The sequence below is a fragment of the Festucalex cinctus genome, chromosome 16 (genome assembly GCF_051991245.1).
Source record: "Festucalex cinctus isolate MCC-2025b chromosome 16, RoL_Fcin_1.0, whole genome shotgun sequence".
NCBI classification, from domain to species: Eukaryota; Metazoa; Chordata; class Actinopteri; order Syngnathiformes; family Syngnathidae; genus Festucalex; species Festucalex cinctus.
In genome coordinates, this window is record NC_135426.1 from 12834159 (window position 1) to 12855177 (window position 21019).

At 42.2% G+C, this 21019-nt stretch overlaps 3 protein-coding genes and 1 long non-coding RNA gene across 7 annotated transcripts; 1 reads left to right on the plus strand and 3 right to left on the minus strand.

Annotated features, from left to right (window-relative positions):
* Positions 1 to 1155: 1155 nt before the first annotated feature.
* Positions 1156 to 4174, minus strand: tmem179ba (transmembrane protein 179Ba). 3 transcript variants are annotated; one of them, XM_077499339.1, is made up of 6 exons: positions 4025 to 4174; positions 3117 to 3290; positions 2011 to 2207; positions 1786 to 1923; positions 1634 to 1712; positions 1156 to 1556 (listed from the first exon to the last, which is right to left on the minus strand). In XM_077499339.1, the coding sequence occupies exons 2-6, from the start codon at positions 3213 to 3215 to the stop codon at positions 1365 to 1367; spliced, it is 705 nt and encodes a 234-aa protein (XP_077355465.1). In that variant the 5' UTR covers positions 3216 to 3290; positions 4025 to 4174; the 3' UTR covers positions 1156 to 1364. The 3 variants fall into 3 exon arrangements, with proteins under 3 accessions (XP_077355465.1, XP_077355466.1, XP_077355467.1); XM_077499340.1 differs by having other exon boundaries at positions 3117 to 3240; positions 4025 to 4173; XM_077499341.1 differs by lacking the exons at positions 3117 to 3290; positions 4025 to 4174 and adding an exon at positions 2719 to 2872.
* LOC144003271 (uncharacterized) lies at positions 3315 to 20540 on the plus strand. The gene is made up of 7 exons (XR_013278927.1): positions 3315 to 3606; positions 5664 to 5766; positions 12512 to 12588; positions 16992 to 17121; positions 18901 to 18962; positions 19045 to 19292; positions 20307 to 20540. It is a non-coding gene; the product is annotated as an uncharacterized LOC144003271 (long non-coding RNA).
* Positions 4566 to 12214, minus strand: LOC144003266 (uncharacterized). Of its 2 annotated transcripts, XM_077499335.1 has the most exons (7): positions 11910 to 12214; positions 11301 to 11352; positions 7915 to 9402; positions 7507 to 7613; positions 6106 to 6218; positions 5862 to 5967; positions 4566 to 5746 (listed from the first exon to the last, which is right to left on the minus strand). In XM_077499335.1, the coding sequence occupies exons 3-7, from the start codon at positions 9398 to 9400 to the stop codon at positions 5573 to 5575; spliced, it is 1986 nt and encodes a 661-aa protein (XP_077355461.1). In that variant the 5' UTR covers positions 9401 to 9402; positions 11301 to 11352; positions 11910 to 12214; the 3' UTR covers positions 4566 to 5572. The 2 variants fall into 2 exon arrangements, with proteins under 2 accessions (XP_077355461.1, XP_077355460.1); XM_077499334.1 differs by lacking the exon at positions 11301 to 11352 and having other exon boundaries at positions 11910 to 12213.
* Positions 15460 to 20118, minus strand: snx15 (sorting nexin 15). The gene is made up of 7 exons (XM_077499338.1): positions 19684 to 20118; positions 19123 to 19285; positions 18674 to 18789; positions 18229 to 18490; positions 17961 to 18119; positions 17672 to 17866; positions 15460 to 17062 (listed from the first exon to the last, which is right to left on the minus strand). Exons 1-7 carry the CDS (start codon positions 19834 to 19836, stop codon positions 16902 to 16904), a joined length of 1209 nt encoding a protein of 402 aa, XP_077355464.1. The 5' UTR covers positions 19837 to 20118; the 3' UTR covers positions 15460 to 16901.
* Positions 20541 to 21019: the final 479 nt, after the last annotated feature.

Sequence of the window (21019 nt, forward strand, 5' to 3'; positions counted from 1 at the left end):
TCTTGCTTTCAACATGGAAAAATTCCACTCCATTTTGGGCAAGATGTGTCCATTTTCAAGCACAAATTGTCTTTTGCATGCAGCCAACTTTGGCAGTTTAATTGCATAGTACTGCTCATTAAGGTATGCAAACCACGGCCACCTGGAGGCAGTGTAAGACTAAGCACTTATCACAACTCAGTTATATTAGTCATTCTTCACAGATGATAGCGAATATATGACTGAGTACTGTTATATTGTTTGTCTGCCTGTTGTACCACTGCCACATGGATGCTAATAATTAGCCATGTCTATGGTGTTTCCAATTACAGAATGTTTTTTTTTTTTTTTTTTTTTTTTATTATTATTATTTTTTATATATATACACACTCACACACGCGGCCTACTTCTTGTAGGCCACATACATGGGCCTCTCCCAGGCGGAGGATCGAACCCACGCCAACTGGCACCAAAGGCAAGTGACGGTTCCACTTCTCCACCTGGAGCCCCACCAATTACAGAATGTGATAACATTAGAATTAAGACAGCCGACTATAGGCACACTTCACACAATTCATTTAAGTTTAGCTTGGCAGTAAACTTCAATTTAGGGTGGCAAACAACTTAGAGCCTCTTTGAAGAATACTGTCTGACGAACTGCTGCTTGGAAAGTGAGTTGTCAATGCCACCATATGCCACGATTATCTCAAAATTGCGCTTACGAGTAAAACAAAAAAAAATCTGACTGAAGATAGCTTGTATCTTAAGCAGGGTGGGTTTAAATGGCTTTAAAATGTATTTTCTACACCCTGATTGCTCAAAAATAATGAAATGTTGACTTATTTCTTGTCAGCCACATATATTTAATTGTATTACGTGGCCCTAAGTCAATACAGTATTTAACTAACAAATTTAATTCCCTGCTATTGACATTAGTTTGTTTTGCCTGAATGACAGTTAACATGAATTATTTTCAAACCAATAACGCCCAAACTGTAATCCATCCATCCATCCATTTTCTTGACCGCTTATTCCATCACGCAATAATTCTAAACTGCTGTTTTCGTTTCGACCAACAGAGGGAGACGCATGTCACTTTTCTTCCAACTAACTGTTTGATTTATGTAGAGGAAGGCCCATAACAAAGGCTGATTTCTGTCAAAATAAAATAATATGTTGTGAGTGGAGAATTTATTCAAAGAAATAATAAAACAAAGTCAAAATAATGTATAATTAACATTTTACAGTGATTGTTTAAACATTACTTGGCAAACTCATGAAATACATTATATATTAATAACACTTATGTAGCCAATCTGTATGGGTTTAAGTGCAAACAAACAAATTCAGTACAAAAAAAGGTGTGTGCCTTCAGCGCCGCCGCATCACTGAGGCCTTGCAGGGCGGTTGAAAAAGGGCTCCGTCTCAGCAGCCGTCGCCCCCGGGTCACGGAAAAGCCCTCCGGCCGGCCCGTCCAGACCCCCCGTGAGCAACTTTGCCCCCGAGCTCTGGCGCCTCTGAATGATGACCAGCACGCCGATGAGGAGCCAGAAGAAGAAGTTGACCCACACGGCCATCTTAAGAGGAAGTGTACAGGTGATTGGCAGGTAGCCATTATGTGATTACAATAGCAGTGAGTGAATATAATGCTGACCTCTGCTTTTTGAAAGCCGCTGTAGAAATTGTCTCCTTTGATTGGACTGACCCATTTTTTTGTCTGGGCCTCCTCGCAGCTTCATATGCATTCAATGGAAATATATCAGTAATCTGTAATATTCCTAGGCAAAATGTGAGCATGCAGACTACCTGGTGATGTTGGGAACGCTGAGTGTCACAGATTTGCAAAGCGTATCTCGTCCGATCTTGAGCATGCAGCCCGAGATGAGCAGGAAGAAGAGGAAGACGCCGCACATGACCGCCGCCATGTTCATCCACATGCGCTCCCTCCGTTCATGAACAGAAAAGTGCACAGTGTTTTCCACTATATCATGGTTCTTGTGTGCGTGTATATGTATGTATGTGTGTCATTACCTGCCAACTTCCCCATCGATGCAGACGGAGTACAACCAGTACAGGGACAGCGAAAAGCACAGCACAGCCACCATCACAGATATAGCTGACAAAAAGTAGCATAGGGAGGCTGAGCTGGACACCTGAACCCCAAGAACACTTTCTGTCGCGTTGTAGCTCACAACTCCATAAAGCATGCACAGGCCTCCAAAATTACCCTGAAAGAGATTGATGTTTATTTAGCACACCTGCAGGTAATTTAAAGCAGTGACCTACATTTATAACCTCAATTTTAAAGATGCATAAGCCACTGTTTTTCTTTTGTAATGTTATTGTGGTTGTTGTGGTCATAATAGATGGATGATATCATATCATCCACTTTTTAACATCGCTCCATTGGATTTCATTCTGACTTTTATGTGATGTCATCATCCATTTCCATCCATTTTCTTGACCGCTTATTCCTCACAAGGGTCGCGGGGGCTGTGATGTCATCATCCCCTTTAATATTTACTTTTTTTGTACTGTATTTTTCATGTCAACATTTTTTGACAATATGGTTTAACATTTATTAATCTATTTTTTATCTCATTTGAGTTGCGTTCTTGCATTGCCTGGGGCTTCCCTTAAAAAAAAAAAATACATATATGCTACGTGATCATGACATTTGACAAAGCACTTGCGTTTTTAAAAGTACAGTAGTACATAAAATTAGGTTATTATAATTACCACAATGAGATTTGTTTCGAATATTGTGCTGATTCTTGCGGGCCAGTAATTGAATTACATGCAGAGAAAGAACAGTATGCGAATGTTTTCTTCTGGTGGGACGTTGCACGGTCCAGTATAATGGGGCACGAGGACCCTGCATGTGGTCACATGATTGCATCTGAACCCATGACTGTTGTTATATGACGCACAAACTTGGGGGGAAAAAAATAACAGTTTATTTCAAAAGCAAAGATGCTGCGGTGAGAGAAATATTACCGATGCCTTGAATGGTTTTTGGAAAGGGGTGGGGGCGCTTGTCTCACAACTTTCTATCAAGGCAACTTTTACCCGGAAGAAGATGCTGACGAAGCACATTTAAAGTTGTAAACGGCGTGTTGATCGGTGTGTCAAGTCACCTGGACGATGGTGAGGGACGCGGCAGTGACAATCCCGCAGACGAAGCAGCTGGCGTACAGCGCCAGCTCCAGTAGCAACAGCCCGGTGAGCTCCATCATCACCCAGCGGACCGATTCTCCTCCTCTGTGGCGTTGAGAACAGCGTGATTGAGGTAGGAAACATCCAGCGAGAGTCTTCAAAATAAAAGCGAACGGAAGTGTTCGTTTGGCGCTGTGCGTCGAAAATATGCGACAGCAATGACGTCATTGACTGTGCGCCCGAGTAGTGTTCGTTTAGCCCACTGTTAAAAATAAAATAAAAATCATATAGAGTGACTGAGAAGTAGAGAAACGGTGAATTATCCCGACCACAGCCAAGGAGAAAGGAAGCGGTTTACAACAGAAAGTTCTTTTCGTTTACAACCTTAAGCTAACTGTTAGCCTAGCTTCTTCCGTCAGTCTGGAAGGCAGCTCCATTGAGAGAAGCCACCGTTCCCACTGCCTCTTACAGGTCAGTCGTGGTACTACAACAGACATTCATGTGGAATTGTAGCTGCTAAAAAATTTGTAACTTTGCGACTGAATTTGTAACTTTGTCTCAAAAAAGGACATTAGTCGCAAATGTAGCTACTTGTAATGCACTGCAAAGTAACTCAACCGCTTCAACGTGCATATTATCTCCTTTAAACAACACAAGATTAATTTCTCTGTCACAGGCAGAAAAACACTTGGCTTGCCAAGTGCTTTGTGAGTTGCAAAATTTATTTTCATCCGTTCGTTTGTTTCACCATTCATCCTGCCTAGGGTCATGGCTATCCCAAATGTTGAACAAGTTTATTTATTTATTTATTTTTAAATAAAGAGACTAGTCACAGACAACTACTTGGGATGACCCAATAACTTAAAAAAAAAAAAAAACATGCACTGACCTTTTCCTTTTAGCCCAGGTTGGTGGGGTTGAATGTCGTCTTCTAGCCGTTAGTTGGCTGGACTTCACTCATATGTTGGTCATCGACTGAGACAAACTTCACTCTGACTCTCCCTTCCTTCTTATCCCCGGCAAAAATGTGTGAAAATGCCAACAATTGGTCACACTAACCACTTGAACACTGGTTGCCATACACAGAGATTAGCTTTGGGTCACATACTTCTCTCAAGCGTAGCGATAAAGTGGACAAACATGGTGAGAGTTTGGTTGAAGATATATCATGTAGTATGTCAAACAAGTGTTGTCATGTGCCAACCTGGGAATTTGCTCCTTCATTGCATTCTTAGGTTTGACACTTTGTCATGCACCAATTCTTTATCTTTGATGTACAAATTGGTTGGTTGGTTGGTTTTAGTAGTGCTTCAAATGGACCTGCTGTAACACTGTACGAAATTTGTTTTTTTGAGGATAACATTTTGCATGCATGTCCAAAAGGATAATAAAATATCTGACACACTAAATCCCCTGACATTATTTTTTTTAATTCATTCACTGCTCATTTTAAACATCCCAATTTTATGTGTTTTTGAATGAGGCACGGGTTTCAAGAATACGCTCACTGTACATTTGGAATAGAAAGCAACAGGTTACAATTCAAAACGCATATATAGCAAACATGCACTTGAAGATACGTCACAAATAAAGTCTCACAAAAACAAATTAAGGAGCCACAAAGCAAATACCTTCCGATCGAACACACTTAAAGAGTTCATGTGTCATTTTACACCATTTTAAATATATTGTTCCAGTGAACAAACATTTTGATGAAAATCCACTGTATTGAATTTCCTCATATTCCTTCAGTAATTTCTAAATGTCTTACAATACTTACAAAGTTACAAAAACGACTTTCAATTTAAAACAGAGACTTGACTAAAATACATGTAAACAGCATGTCTGAAACCTGTATGGTTTTAAACATCAAATGTAGAGTTGAAACTCAGCTTATGTGTCTGAAGGAACACGTTCATACATGCATGTATGTTGTTCATATCGTGTTACAATGGTGCCTTGAGATACGAGTTAATTTGTTTCATGACCACAATCGTAACTCAAAACTGTGAAATCATCTTTCATCATCAATCATCTTGAAATGAATGGAATTGGCATTAATCCTTTCTAGCCTTTCAAAAAAAACGACATGAATATTATACTTTATAAAAACATATAGTAACATAAATACAGTTCGTGCATCATGATTAATTTACTCCGATTGTGTGACTCTCTGGTGTGTGTATGCCTTGGGCACCTGGGGGCAGTACAATACAAGCATACATAAAGACGGTCACAACTCCTAAGTAAGCTGCTGTAATATGTCTGTGAGAATTGTTATATTTTATAATTTAAAAAAATCCTTCATTTGTGCCGAACTTCTGCTTGTTGTGAGTCAATTCTGGCTCAATTCTTGAAATAACTTATAAGAAAAGTTACTCTCATCTCAAGGCACCACTGTATTTAAAAAAAAAAAAAAAGAGAGGCTTGGTTATAATTAGCCGACTGGACAACCAGGCAGTCTGAAGGCATCTGGTACGCTGCTGTCAAGCTTACAGATAATTTTATATATTCCTTTCTTCCAGCAGGGGTCGCTGTCTCTGCCTGTCCAAATGGCTGAGTGAAACTCCCTCAAAGCCACCTCGGACACTTCGATAAACCTCTCCGGGACCTGGACACAGCAACAAAAAGGTAAATTAAATAATCATATTTTGCTCCCATACCATTTAGAAACATGAGTGGCTTAAACTTCCCGAGACATATGAGCGTTTAAGTCAACGATTTACCTGGTAGATGTTACTTTTATTGTAGTGCATATTGAGTATCCGGTAAAGTTCTGTATCCCGGCCAACTCGCAGCTGACTCTCTCTACCCAGGCGCGGTGTACCATCCCTGGGTCACACACAGACCAAAAATAATCATTTCAATCTATGTCAGTAGCATCATGAAGTTTCCCCTCTTTTGAATTTACTTTCGGCCGCTATATCATAATAACAGTACACCTACATAATTTAAAAAATGCAAACCAACCGGGTGAGAGCCTCACGGACAGCCTGCCTTGCAAAGCGCTCCATCTGGATATAGAAGAACTCTCGGAAGTTGCTGAACCATTTAATCATCTGGGAGGTCACGCAGCGGTTGAACTGGATGGACAAACATAGAAACATCAGTAGTGTAGAAAGTAAGAATACTTAACTACTGTGCTTAAAGTCCCTGTAAAGTGAAAGCCTGTTACTGTCTTGTAAATTTGACACACTACGGAGAAGTATGTTGCTAGTAATCCTGCCAAATTTGAATGATTTAAAAAAAAAAAAAAACATGTAAATAAAATGTGGCTTAAAAAATCATGAAAATAAGCCATCCTCTCCACTGTGAGTGTGGGCATGTCTGCTGAATAGGCTGAAAACACACCACACTCAACTGTCAGTCAAGTACTACTTTTATGACCTAGAAAAATGGTAGCGTCTTTTCTTTATGTCCTTTTTTTGCATACACACAACTACATGTATGCGCTGCAAAAATATATGGCTGGAATACATCACACTGGGTCATTGGGGGCTTTCCACGTCGCAACAACGAGGCACTCTAAAGCAGCCACGCCAGTCTGAAGCCCTGTCCACATGCTGGTTGTCACATCAGTCTTTAAAAAAAAATTCTTAAAGAGATACTTCAATAATTTTTGCAATGTTCAGGAGTAAATACTTTCATGAATTTGATAACATCATTATTTTTCCACGTACAAATTAACACCTTTAAAAATGCATTTTACCACTTGTCGACTGAAAAGGACATCATATGTGTTGAGGGTTCAGGTAACCAATCACAGCTTACCTAACGTTTACAAGTTGAGCCATGATTGGTTGTTACCTGAGCCCTCAAACATTTTGTGATGTCATGTTTAGTCGACAGCAAGTGGAAAAAGGCCTTTCTGAAGGTGTTAATTGTACACAAAAAAATAATGAATGTGTCAAATTCATGATAAAAAATATTAACTTTTTACTGCTGAAAACTGGAAAATTAATAAAGTATCCCTGAAAAAACATCACTTTTCCCCCTTCTCTCCATGACATGCACACACTCACAGCGGACAATGAGGCACTCTCAAGCAGCCACACCGGCAGACTAACTGAAGGGATGATAAATCTTTAGGATGGAGGCGTAGCGACTCCACATGCTGGTTGTCACGTCAGTCTTTAAAAAACCAACAAAAAACTCCCTTTTCTGCCCTCTCTCCATGACGTGCACACACTCACAGCGGACAATGAGGCACTCTGAAGCAGCCACACTGACAGACTAACTGAAGGAACAATAAATCTTCAGGATGGAGGCGTAGCTAGCTAGCTGAACAGTCTTCTTCTATTTAAGTACAATGTGTGTGCTGCTGCCATGATAAACATGAAAATAAAAATGAACTGCTGCATGCGCACACACCTTAACATCAGGGAAGTATGTCTTGAGTGTGTTGGAGCTGGGATAGCGAGCATAGAAGAACAAGAGTTTGGCTTTCTTCAGGTGGCAAGGAGACAAGCCCTCCTGAGTGTATACACGAGTCTGGTTAAGGAGATTTGCCGATTAATTCAATCAGATTTTGTCCAATCCGCTTTCAGTATCTGTGTGTTGCCATGCCAATATAATCTGCCAGGATTCAGTAGTGCTGGCCTATGAAACATAAAGTATATCAGCAATAGGACTGTTTCTTTAATTAACCAATCACATTTAATTTTTATCCTCACAGGGCCAGAGCTCTGGCCCTCGATGACTTCTCATAATGTATACGTGGCACAATTGCATCGCTAGTATAAAAGATAATCATGCCACATTTTTCTCTACAAAAGGATATTCCCCCCGTGCTCAGGTAAAGCTCTCCACCGTCCATCATGCCCCCTCCCCTCATCCCCCTCTCCCGCTCTCTGCCGCCGTGGGCGTGGCGCACGAGGGAGGGTCCCAGGTGACCGAGCAGGGGCAGCGGGGGAAAGGAGGGGTGCGTGGGGAACTCCAGGAAGGGGTCGGAGTTGAGGAAATCCTTTTGGGACGACGGGGGAAGATGGGGCATCTGCGGCTGGTGCAGCGAGCGGGAGAAGAGCTGCTGCATGGAGTAGTGGAGCAGCGGTAAAGCCAGTGGAGGGGCTGGGAAGGATGAGGAAGAGGAGGATGAAGAGGAAGATGAGGGTGGGTGGCCAGAGGAGGGGTCCTTGGATTGCGGTGCTAAGAGAAGGGGAGGTCGAGGAAGATGCAGAGAGAGGTTGGGGTGACTCGGCGGAGGTGGGCCGAGGAGGGGGCGTGCCTTCTGGAGGTCAGGTGACTTCTGGGCCACCAATGGCAACGTTAAATCTGTGGCCTGGGCGCCTTGAGGAGGCAGGTTACTCATAGTTTGCTGTTGTCTTTCTCTGTCTTCATCATTCCCTCCTGGCCTCTCGTCCTGACCTCTGAACTCTCCCTCCACTCTTCCTCTCGCCTCCCTTTCACCCTCGCCAGCTTCGGGGCAGGATGTGTCGGTGTACATACGAAGGACGCGGTCGATGACTCGGGCCACGGCGATGCCCAGCTCAAGTTTCAACGCCTGGACGAATTTGTGCCCCCCCTCCTCGTCTTCGTCTTTTATCCCTCCATCCCAGTCCAACCACAAGCCCACTCCTTCCATCACACCTTCTCCTCCTCCGCGCTCCGCCCTCGCTACGTCTTTTTGCTTCTCTTCTCTTTGTTTGAAGCTATAAAAAGGGGCAATGAGAGAGAGGGGCTCATTTTCCAGAGTACCCCCATCAAGGTCCTCCTCTTCATCAAACATCCTCTCAGCTATGTCCTCATCCTCCACATCTCCTTCATTTCCACTCCTTTTCACCTCCTCTTCATCCGTATTGCCCTCCCCAAAGGCCCTCAGCACTTTCTCCTGCAGTGCTTGGAGTCTTTCCCGGGCCTCCTCCAGCTGCTCCTTCAGCTCCGCTCTCCTCCTCCTCCTCAGCTCCCTCCCTCCCCCACCACGTCTGGCACCGCCCTCCTCCAGCTTCGTCCTTTTCACCCTCGCCAAGTCCTGACTCCATCGGGCGCCCGCTCGCTTCTTAACCTCGTCGTCAGTCGACGACGACTCCTGGCCTTCTCGCTCCACGTTTCTCTCCTCCGCCGGGTGCGCGCTTCGACTCCCGTGTGGGGTTCCGCATGACTGGGCGAGGTGTTGCTGGATCAGGGGAAAGCCGAGGGGTCTGAAGGCGGTCGGAGGAGGCCGACCTCCACCTGGAAGCCCTCCGAGCATTTCAGATGAGAGGAGTGGGAACGCAAACGGGTGGGCTTGCGGATTGGAGTCATCGAAGAGGTCTGAGGGGGAGTCCATCACTGGGGGAAGAGTTCAAGGACATAAATTAGGAAATGGGGTTGTGCTAGGGGTCTGCATCTCTCCACAAAAGACAATTTAATATAGTTTTCCATACGGAATGATTCAAGAGCAGTTCAACTTGAAATTGGAATGATTTGATTCGGTTTGACTCAGTGGCATTGTGATTTCTTTCAATACTCCATTCCAGAGGGTATGATGCAAAGTATTTTTTTGTTGTCATTTTACATACACTTCAGTGAACTTGTTGATACTGTAAACATACCATTTGAATCTAAGAGTTTATATCTCTCCAATGAAAGACAATTTGTTACGCATCTCAGTATATTTCACAGTGGAACAATTCGATTCGGTTCAATTCAATGCATTTGCATCTTTAAAAAAAAAAAAAAATGATATTCTGGTTTTTGTTAAGTGCCATTGTTCTTAGTTTCAGTGCATTACTATACAAGAAGAAGAGTACAGCAGTACATAACTGCCACAACATCATTTGGAGCTGTTGACAATCAAAATCTATCTAATAATATGACAAAAACAGTTTTTGTCTCCACTGCATGAATTGGATGGCCATTGTACACAGTAAATTCTGTCAAGTAAATTTGACTCTAGAGTGGGACCAAATAGATTCAGTTTTAGAGTAATATTTACATTTGTAAGAGAGTAAAATAAAGTATTGAAAAATATAAAAGTGACTCAAGGGTTGAGGAACAGACTTGCGACATTCAGGTTGAGAGACTGCCACACTACCACATGAGCTATGTCCCTTCTACTGTTTACTTAGCTCCAAGAGACCAGATCTCTTGGTGTTAGGAAGATTCCAGCTGACACGACCGATATACTGACACAAAGCAACACCTGCATGGCTCAGGAAGTATATCGGCTGTTTCCCAAGTTGAATGTTGTGGGTTCGTTTCTCAAGCCTTGAGTGACTTTTTTTTTTAAATTTTTTAATTCTTTATTTTACTGTCTTCCAAGTGGAAATATTACTCCAAAAATTGAGTCTATTTGGTCCCAATCTAAATAGTGTCAAATTTACTCTACAGAATTTACTGTGTACCTTTTGGTATGCCCGCCTTGGCCGCCAGGGGACAGTGTAAGATACACAGACGGTTATACTGTTCATTGAAGTGTCTCATGCTCGAAGCCAGCTGGGATAGGCTCCAGCACCCCTGCGACCCAAGCGGTTAAGAAAATGGATGGATGGATTTAGTGTCTCAACTCCTCTCAGCTCAGTAGCGCGTCATTAATATTAGTCACTCTTCGTAGAGGATAAAGAATATATGTCTGTGAGTCTGTCTACGTGTTGCTAGCTTGTGTTATAGCACCGCAACAGAGATGCTATTTGGTGTTAGCATTGAAATAGTGGATTGAAAGTCTAAGATATGTGATAGTTTTAAATCCACAAAGATGTTTAACTCAATGGTATATTTAAGATGGGAGTGGCAATAAACAGCTTGAAGTTGTCTATCTTGGAGAATATTTACGAATTCAATGTTCATGGAGCCAATATTAGAATTGGAGTGGACCTAAAAAGCACGGCAACCGTGGAGTCAATGTAGAGGTAGATGTTCAATTGTGACATTTCACTCTTCTCATCATCGCCAAATGTCCCCTCCTTCGTTCCTCTGTACCCCCCAATCCCCTCCTCTCCCTCTTATCAGTTCAGGCAGCTTGTTAAGCACTGTTTGATCAGAGTGTTTACCATCGTGCACACACACACGTACAGGATGATTCACACAGTAGTGAAGCATGAGAGGCTTGTGAGAGGGCTAACAATGGTCAATGGTCCTTTGGGAGAGAGATGGACTCACAACACCACATACGTGTGTGTGTATGTGATCAGTATAGTCCGACTTAGCTTTGATAACACCCTTAATCCACTTCAGATGGATACACTCACCGCACACAGCGATGGACGGACGGACGGATGGATAGTGAGCATGTAGGGTCCCCTGGTGAAACAGTAAGAGAATAATCTCCCTATAAATAGCTAAATATCAATTATTCAAATGCCCTCTCCTCCCTGCTATAACACAGTCCAGATGGCAGGCAGGCCAATGCGCTTATATGCGCCGGCCAGATTAGCTTTTTTAAAGCCAGCCGCAAAGCTGGCCAAAATATTAACACTGAGCAATGGACATGAAAGCCATGTTGCACTAGATTAGACTTAAGCGGGGGAGTATTATTCACTATGCATGGTTTGGAAATTTAAAACAAAATACTTGACCATCCTGTATGTACGCACAACTCAATTTTACTTTATTTTCTAATCAAAGTTTTTTGTGTGCAAACATTCCAATTCGTCCATGACATCAATATGGGTTTAAATCTGCCATCATAATTAAAAAATACTTGGCAACATCTGTATGTGGAATGCACATGCGTGTGTGTCGGCTAATTGGTAGTTGGACAGATAATGTCGCATTGTAAAATAGCATTTTTTTTTTTTAAAAAGCAGATTTTTTAACACAATTTCTCGAAATAAAGTATAATGAAATAAAACACTTACTCTCAGTCAGCAGGGCTCCAGCGGGCTCTCGCCTCGGCTTTCCACTCAGGTGTCCGCTGATGTGCGCTCTTCCTCGGTCGACTGTCCTCAGCTGGCACCCGCGGTGATGGTGGTGGTGGTAGAAAAAAAAAAAAAAAAGAAAGGAAAAGGGGTAGAGAGAGAGAGAGAGAGAGAGAGAAGGTGTGGGGGGGCTCGGACATGTGAGTGCACAGCTCTCTGGCCGTGTTGTTTTGTATAATTCTACCGCCCCCGCTAGTGATCCACTTCTTCCCCTCCCTCACCAAAGCAATCTGTACCCGGCTGGCACGGTGTGTCATCATGCTCCAGTGCTGCTGCCGATGATGTCCACTTTGATGACTCTGCCCCGCCCATGTTGGCCTCACCAACTATTTAAGAGATAGTGTAGGCAGACAAGGCAATTTTTAAGTAGAAGTATGCATAGTAGGATCTGGTAAAAGTACAGGAAGTTGCCCAAAATAGCAAAGTTTTGAGTCCTTTTTTTCCCCCTCACTTCATTATCTCTCTTCTACTGATTAATGTTGTCATCGCTGCCCTTCACATTATCATCTCCTGTTTATTGTCTCCCCCTCTGCTTCTGTTAGGCAACTCACTGAAAAAGCCCTCAGTTGTCATGGAACCAAGGCTGACGAACAAAAGATGGACGCAGCTACAGATGAGGGTGAGTTTATGGGCTTGGAAACATGTGGATGAGGCTGACATGGAAGCAGGCAGTCAATTAATATTAATAGGAATAATTTTAAAACAAAAAAAAAAACACGCAGAGGGAGGATGGCAGGAGATAACAAGGTCAATGATGGCTGCATCTGATCTAAATAACAAAGGACCGTGCAGTGCGAGCGTGCGTGTGCGTGCGTGTGAGAATGCAATTGATGGCTAAAACAGTCCCCCTAAAAAGCGCAAATGGCTGAGAGAAAAGTGCAGCCTGAAGCCTCAAATGGTGCGTCATTTCTCTCAGGTCTCATATTATGTAAACTACTCAAACACCAAACACGATCCCTCTCTTCCATCCATGCACACATGCAGCCACTTTAGTGTCAGCTTATAAATACACCATTCCAGAGTGAGAGGGACAGTATAACAACAATGTAAAATAAATAAATAAATAAATAAATAAAGGGGATGGGGGGTTGAGCATAAAAAGATCAATAGATGGCATAAAGTGTATGTCCATTGATTTACTTGCAGGTCAATGTGATGGGCTTGATGGAAACACGGGAGGGGAGCAGTAAATGGCAAGAAAACAGGATAAAGCTTGTTTTTCATACATTATCTAAAAGTAATCCACAACACATGCGTCTGTGGCTACCAACCCGGACTGTGCTACATGCAAGATGGATGACACACACACATGCACGCACAAACCACCTTTTCCCTGCAGCTGAGCCCCTCACATTACTTTCATATGGCTAAATACCACTCGTTGACTTCATTGACCGGTTGCTTGCATTTCTATCCAAGCTTACACATGAGGAGAGACCAAATGGCATTAAAACTGGCCGCAGAAAAAGCATAAATAAATGTACTATGGTGCCTCAGGATAAAAACACTCAAATAATCTTCCCCATTGAAATAACGGGACATGTCATATTAATCTGTTCCAGTCTCCCAAGACAAACAAACAAAAAACATTGTCGTGTTTTTAAACAAAAGAAAATTGCACTCTATAATGCTGCACCTAATAAAAGGGTTCAATACCACATTTTTTCCCCCTGATAACCGACACCAGTAGTACTTTTGACACATAACTTTTCTATTAAACCATTGACAGTTAATTTAAATTTAAAAAAAAAGACCTTTGAATAATTCTGACAAAAGGCAGAACAGTCAGTCTGCAATCCAAAATTTAATTCCAAAATAAATTAGAATAAATTACCAAAAGTGCAAAGTAAAACTGGCGAAAAAACTGAAGTGCAAAATAATAAATAAATAAATAAATAAATAAATAAATAAATAAATAAATAAATAAATAAATAAATAAATACAGGTTCAACTGTTAACTGTTAAGGGCGACACTATACAGTTGGCAACTGTATAATTCACATAAATAAAAGTAAAAATAACATTAAGCTAGTTAACTGTTAGGCTAAGTCATGTGGTTTTTTAATTACACAATTATTTTTGTTTATTTTCACAGTAAACTTCAACTGGGAGTGGAAATGAACTTTTTTTTATTTGCTGTTTTTAAAGAATTTTAAGACCTGACAAACTGCTGCTTGTTGTGAGTTCACAAACTACCACCATAACAGCACTTGTTTTATTTTTTTTTTACTCAAAATTTAAGTAAAAATTCAGTTGACTTGTATCTCAAGGCACCGCGGTACTGTGATTGTGTGTGTGCGTGTGTGTGTGTGTGTGCGTGTGTGTGTGTGTGTGTGTGTGGGAGACTCACACTCACACTGAAATAGCTGAGGGCAAGGTGAACGAAAATGAACAGCCACAGACAGTGAATAAGCTCATATATGGGGGGTGCGCGCGTGCATGTATGTTGGAAAAAGCGAGGGAAAGAGGAAGCAGCAGAAGTGGGGATGGGGATGGGGGGAGTTGAACAAAAACACAAAGCAAAGAGTGTGGGGCAACCAAAGGTGTCAGTGTTGGCGCGATGACGGCCGGGCATGGAGGTCATAATGGCTCCTGCGCGTGTGTGGAGAAAAAAATAAAATAAAAATTGAAATAATGTACAAGGCTTTGGAAAGTGGGCCTCTCACCATGTGGCTCCGAGTACGTGTGGTCAAAGGTTGGCGAAGCAGTTTTTCCGCACAGGTGAATTAAGCTTGCATACAAAGTTGCACATAACAGCTGCCCTCCCTGTCATATATGCACACGTAATGTACCATGTATGGCACTAAATTATGCACACAGCGCGCACACACATCCCTTGTGATAACACACACACATGCGCGGTGATAAGCTATTATGCTCTCAGGCTGGAGTGTTTTGATGGTATAATTGCAGTGACCAGTGAGGAGAAAAAGGAAAGGGGGATGGTGATAGAGTGAGAGAAAAAAAAAGAGCGTGCTGACACTCTCAGCATGCTAATGTTATTCCTCCTCCATGTCATCCATCCATCCCTGCTTCCGTCTCTGCGTCCACATTCTCGCTCCACGCAGGTGGTTGGGCAGAGCGAGGTAGAGGGATGTGTAAGAGGATGGAGCGGCGTTATCAGCCACTTTCATCCCTCCGTCCTCTCCACAATGCTCAAAACAAAAAGTGCCAGGGAGAAAAAAAAAGATGAATACAGAGGACGAGGGAGGGTCACTTTTTCCATCCCTTCAACAATAAATGGATGATCTCTGCTTATCCTCTAATCGCATCCCTCCTTTTTTCCCCTCCGTTATCTCCCGCTCCCCCACGACCGCTCTTTCCTCTGCTTTTGTCAGCTCTCCATCTGTCTGCCCTTCCACTCGTCCATCATCCCTCGCTCCTCTCCAGGGAGGCTGCATGCCACTGATATGATCCCTCCGTTTCCTCACACTCGATCAAAACCTTTTTTTTCCTCCCAACATTACCTTGGAAAATAAGCACTCTGTGGTGTAATTCCAAACAGTATTTATTAAGAAAACAGTGCAAATGACTTCATACACACATTCAACAAGAAAACACGGCAAACAGAGTCATTGTGGAGTGTTTACAGTGTATTTGTGAACATTTTGGTCCAAACAAGCCACCTTGCAAATGTTTTTAAAAGGTCAGTCCTGAGAATTTGGTGATTCTTATTGTGTTTATTTTTTTTTTTACAATATATACGTTCTAGTGGTGGGGGGGAATCGATATTGTAATTAGGGATGTAACGATAATGGCAATATTGTGATATTGCGATATTAAAACTTCCACAATATATCGTCGTCATGAAAAATGATATGAAAAGCAGCACATGTTAAAAAAACGTGAGTTTGATTTCCATTTGTGCAGTTCTAGCACTCTCTGGTGGTTAGTTTTTTAGTGCAGTTTAATTTTCACAAGGTATGTTTTGGCCCTTCTATGTTTAAAATCCACGCAAATGGTCAGATGAAGGTGAAAATAATATACTTGTGAACAGATTCAATATGTGGACTGTGGAGGAACTCAATTTATTGTATTTATTAATTTCTTATTTAATTAATTAATTTTTTTTTATTAATAATTGTAATAATTTTATTATTTTACTAATTAATAAAAATTTATCAATTTATTGTAACGCTTGTACTAGTGCCTCTATATATATTCTATTTATATATATATTTTTTTATATTATATTTTTATTGCTGTAATGTACAAAAACAATATTGTGTGTCTGTTTTTGTTGTATGAGCTCTATTTATTTTATTTATTTATTTTTTTACAATATTGTGACCTTTTGTCCAACCTCCCTACAATACTGTGATCATTATCGTACTGTGACCTTCATCTCGTGATCGTACCGTATCGTGATGTTTAGATATCGTTACATCCCTAATTGCAATATATTGTTCCGCTCTCTGTTGCAATAAATAACCGATACGCTGACAAAATCCCTGTCATCCCGAAAATAATGTTTAATCGTTAATTTAGGACACAAAGAAACCGCTAGTTAAATTACGCCGTCATTGTATGATACGGTACAAGGCTCCGACGTTCATGACTAGCTGCTAGTGTTAGCATTAGCAACAAGTGCCTGGCTGGCAACAGTAAATGAGTGACAGCTTTTACCTGGCTTGTTTTCTTTTTCAATATCCTTAACATACGCTACTTTATAATTCAGTCTCCATGTTTAAAGGAAGGGGATGGTGCCTTAAATTGCACTTTGTCTTTTTATTAAAAAAAAAGAAAAAGATAATCGAACTTTGTCTTCATTTATTTTATAAAACACTTTTGCCCATTAAATAAAAAAAGTTAAAAAAAACATTCAACTCAAAATGTCAAATGTAGCCGTTTAGATTTTAGAAACACAAATTTTCTGACAATATATCAAATATTGCGTATCGTGATATTATCATTATCGTGGGCCACATATCGTCACTGCGTCGAATCGCGAGTTACCCCTATCGTCCCACCCTGAGTATGTTCGTCCTGTGCATGTGTGGGCGATGTGTGTCCTTCGAGCAGCTTCTCGGCGTGTTCCAGATGCTGGGCGATCTTCCGCTTGACGGCCTCCTTTCGCGCTGGATCTGGATCGTCTGGAAACAAGAAATCACAGTTGAGAGGAGAATTCCAAATCAAGTTTTCCTCTAAAAAGGTATATAACCTGTAAGCTCATGCCTATGTCGCAACAGGAACCGGAAACAGCGTTAAGTGGCATATACAGTGTTCCCTCGTTTTCCGCTGGGGTTAGGTTCCAAAACATACCCGCAATAAATGAAATCCGCGAAGTAGTTAGCTTTATGTTTTACAATTCTTATAAATGTTTTAAGGCTCTAAAATCCCCGACCGCACAATTTATACACTTTTCTCATTGAGGCATTTACATGTTCTCACATTTCTCTCTTGTTCAAACTTTGACAATGTTCAAACCTTCATAAATTTTATAAAATGGGTATATTACTGTAAAAAAATATGCAAAATTGCACTTAAAAAAAAATCCGCGATACAGCGAGACCGCGAAAAGTGAACCGCGTTATAGCGAGGGAAGACTGTACCACATTTCGAATCACCACGCTAACATTGATGTTTTTGTAATGTGGGAAGAAGTACCAAGTGGTACATGGAGCCAAGATTCAACCCCCCAAACTCAAAACTGTAAGCCAGACGTGCAACCATGCTACCCGTACTCCATGCTTATATCTCACCCTTCACTCCAGTAATGAGTATGTCCACCACCGTCCTGTATCCACAAATGGCGGCGCTCACTTCTCCCTCCGCCTCCTTCGCAATGGCAGACGTCAGCTCCTCGCCCGCTCGCTTCAAATACATCGCCTCATTTGCCAGATTGCTTATTGGCAATAAAAACAACTCGGAATGGTCATCACAGGATTTGCATCTGTCTGCAACAGATGGAAACATGAGTGAGAAACAACTCGTGGTACTAAGTCTCAGGGTTTTTTTTTTATTTCAATTTTAGGCTTGATTTGTCTTTACCTTGTTTATAGCAGGGATCAAACACAGCCAGGTCATTGTCAGTAAGTGCCGGCCAGACCTCTTTTGGTGGTGAGGTGCACCCTTCCACCACTGCGTCGGAAAGTGGCTCATCTTCCTCCTGAGATGTTTGCGATGTGTGCGTTCTGGCTGGAGACGTGACTACAAAAGTTTATTAACTACTGTATGACTTGTCCATGTGATGTACGGGTCATTCTAAACCCTCAAAAAATTGCTAATAATTGCTCAAATTGCTAAAAATGATCCACACCTCTGTTGTCCAGCTCGGCTTCCATACAGGCGTCTCCTGCAACTTCACTCATCTCGTTGTAGGCCTCAGCCGCCACTTCAGGCTTTCCCATGTTGATCCCCAGGTTGGTGCCCCGATCCTGGGGCAAAGTGGGCGCCTCCCTGCCCACCTCCTCCTCTGCCGGCTCGCAGTCTGAGGCTCTTCGCTTGGGGAGGGGGATGAGAGGAGCTGGTAGATCGGAGAAGTCAGGGCAGGGCTCCTGAGGCCATGTGACATCTCCGTCCTGTGGGGGGGGGGGGGGGGGGGGGGGGGGCAGAATAGAGGCTGTGTTTGGAATCATTTACTCATTAACTACTCCCAAATCACTCAAATTGAGAAATGAGTATAGTTCACTACCATATGAGGAATATGATATGGAGTGGAATGGGTTCGTGTACATTTTGTGTCATATCAATGCATGTGTTACCCTGAAGAATTCCAAGAGCTGTGGGCTGTTGTAGAGTGCAGGTATGCTCGTAGAGAAGACCAGCATGTCTTCCGCAGCCTTCCTTCTCTCCTCAATCACAGCCTCATCGAACCTTGCTACAAACAAGTTTAACAGGAAAATATCACACACATCATTGTCACTACCCCGGTCAGTACCGACAGCAACAAACTGATGCATGCCCACCCATTGGACAAATATTTTCCCAGGCCAAATGTTGTTCCCAGGCCGTCCCTGCAGGTAACACAGGAGGACAGAGCAAAAATTGCAGGTAACAAACTATGATTTAGCGATGACGGAAGCACAGTTAAAATAACGATGACGGAATGACTATTGTGGTTTGGTTCGGCTAGAAGTAATGATTGACTGGCCATCATGGACGGATGGCGAATGACGGGTGACGGACCGGCATCATTTTCCGACACACCCACCTTTGCCGAAGATGTTCGCTGGTGGAAACGGTGGGAATTCCTCTTCTCTTCGGAACAGGTTCCTGTGTGTGTAGGCCAGCTCGCTGTGGAGCTTCTTCAGCTCTGAGTACCTCGTCCACACGACCACCTCCTTCACATCCTCTGGACAATGCTTGGACACAAACTGGAAGGTAAAAGTATCAAATCCATGTTGAGTATTAACATGCACAACACATTCGAGCAGGGGGAAGGAAGTCATGAGGATGGATTTGCCAAGGAATATCAAGGCCACATCTAAGCCTGTTAAGCTATGGACAAATGATTCCCTTTGATTATGGCAGAAAGAATTTTCAAAGCACTTCTCATGAATGAATCACAAGTTCTCGTTCACTGCACTGAAGTGACTTGCAGTGACTGCACTCATGTGCCACACTGTGCATGTCAAAGCAACTTAACTCGCTCGTAAAAATGACCTTGCAACAACATAAATTAGGACCTATGGAAATCAAGACAGTCTTAGTGTAAACAAAGTTAATATGGCATCGCCATGGCAAAGTAGTTTTGACGCTGAACGTAACTCACCCTCGCTGTCACTTTATATTCCGTGTGTCCTTTCTCGTGTGTGCGTATGTCAGTGACGCTGAAGAAGCGGTAAAAGTCTTCGTCTTTCCGTGACATGTTCGATTTTGGCAAGAAATATAACCAAAACAACGCGTGTGGACGCAGTTCGTGCATTGACTGCGACTCCACCTCCTCCTCCAGAGTCACTTCCGGGTTCCGCGTACGTAGCGTGCGTGATGACGTAACGAAGACGTTTGTTTTCGTTTGGCGCAATCATTAATTATTAAACGATATTAGAAGCAACTTAGTTGTATATAATTGCATTGTTATTATCCTTTATGCAATCCTTGTACAGCAGCTTATACATCTGATCGAACAATTTGATTTAGTGTTACGTCCAATCATATTAAAAATCTGCAGTATAAAACAAAACCACTTGATGGCGCTAGAGGTAAAATTACTGTCCAGACCGCAGTCGAGCAGTCCAATGTAACTGCAGTAACAAAAAGGACGACCCAGGGGGCACTCGAAGCAACAATATAACTGCTTAGAAAGTAGTGTACTGTACAGTACTTCTAAAGTGTTTATTATCACGTTTCTTTCAGTCACAAAACATTAGGAGTTTTTTTTTTTTCTTCAAACAGACGATCAACGTTTTGGGCCTCATCCTGTCTCAGACAACAGAACAAAGGCAGAGACAACAAACATACAGAGGAAGTCAACGTCTGGAATGAATGCACTTCACTTCCATCGTAAATGACCCTTATTGGTTGGATAAAAATAGAAGACTGTACATACATAAATATGAAAGCACAACGATTTTGATGAAAAAACAAAAACGTTCTTAGCAGAGGATGGTTTCGATCCATCGACCTCTGGGTTATGGGCCCAGCACGCTTCCGCTGCGCCACTCTGCTCTTTTGCCAGCAATAAGCGCATTTAGTCCTTTATGTAGATTTATTTCAATATGGCAAGTATACTGATCATTTCCGTTAGTTATCAGGCCATAAAGCAATATCATGACACAACAGCCCTTTGACTTTCCCTGTTTTAGGTCATAAAAGTCCCAAACGATTGTCTTAACCTGTGTGCATGATGGAATTTGAATGCAGGGCACGTAGCAAGAAAAGTTCAACTGGGCTCCAGTGTGCTCTGTAACAATTACTTGAATACACAACACTCAAAAGAAGTGAGGGCAGTTTAAACCGGTTTTGTGTGTGCGTGTGAACCTCCTTCTTGCGCAGGCAAAATAAACTCCCTCAGAGGGATCAGACAGGAATTTCTAGTGAGGCCCTGCATGTGTATGCTCTCGTGCATCCGTGCGGCCTTTCAGACTCAATACACATACACCCTCCTG

Bases quoted from the DNA above. Each gene is read 5' to 3' on its own strand.
- tmem179ba (XM_077499339.1), bottom strand. From the start codon at position 3,215: ATGATGGAGCTCACCGGGCTGTTGCTACTGGAGCTGGCGCTGTACGCC. The intron at 2,208-3,116 runs GTGACTTGACAC...AATCTCTTTCAG, and splicing joins CGTCCCTCACCATCGTCCAG to GGTAATTTTGGAGGCCTGTG. The intron at 1,713-1,785 runs GTAGTCTGCATG...ATGCATATGAAG, and splicing joins AGCGTTCCCAACATCACCAG to CTGCGAGGAGGCCCAGACAA.
- LOC144003266 (XM_077499334.1), bottom strand. The intron at 7,614-7,914 runs TATCCTTTTGTA...CTCGTGTATACA, and splicing joins TTACCTGAGCACGGGGGGAA to CTCAGGAGGGCTTGTCTCCT. The intron at 5,968-6,105 runs GTTGGTTTGCAT...TGTGTGACCCAG, and splicing joins GTCCGTGAGGCTCTCACCCG to GGATGGTACACCGCGCCTGG.
- snx15 (XM_077499338.1), bottom strand. From the start codon at position 19,836: ATGCACGAACTGCGTCCACACGCGTTGTTTTGGTTATATTTCTTGCCA. The intron at 19,286-19,683 runs GTGAGTTACGTT...TTTACCTTCCAG, and splicing joins AATATAAAGTGACAGCGAGG to TTTGTGTCCAAGCATTGTCC. The intron at 18,120-18,228 runs GTGTGGATCATT...AAACTTTTGTAG, and splicing joins AGCCGAGCTGGACAACAGAG to TCACGTCTCCAGCCAGAACG.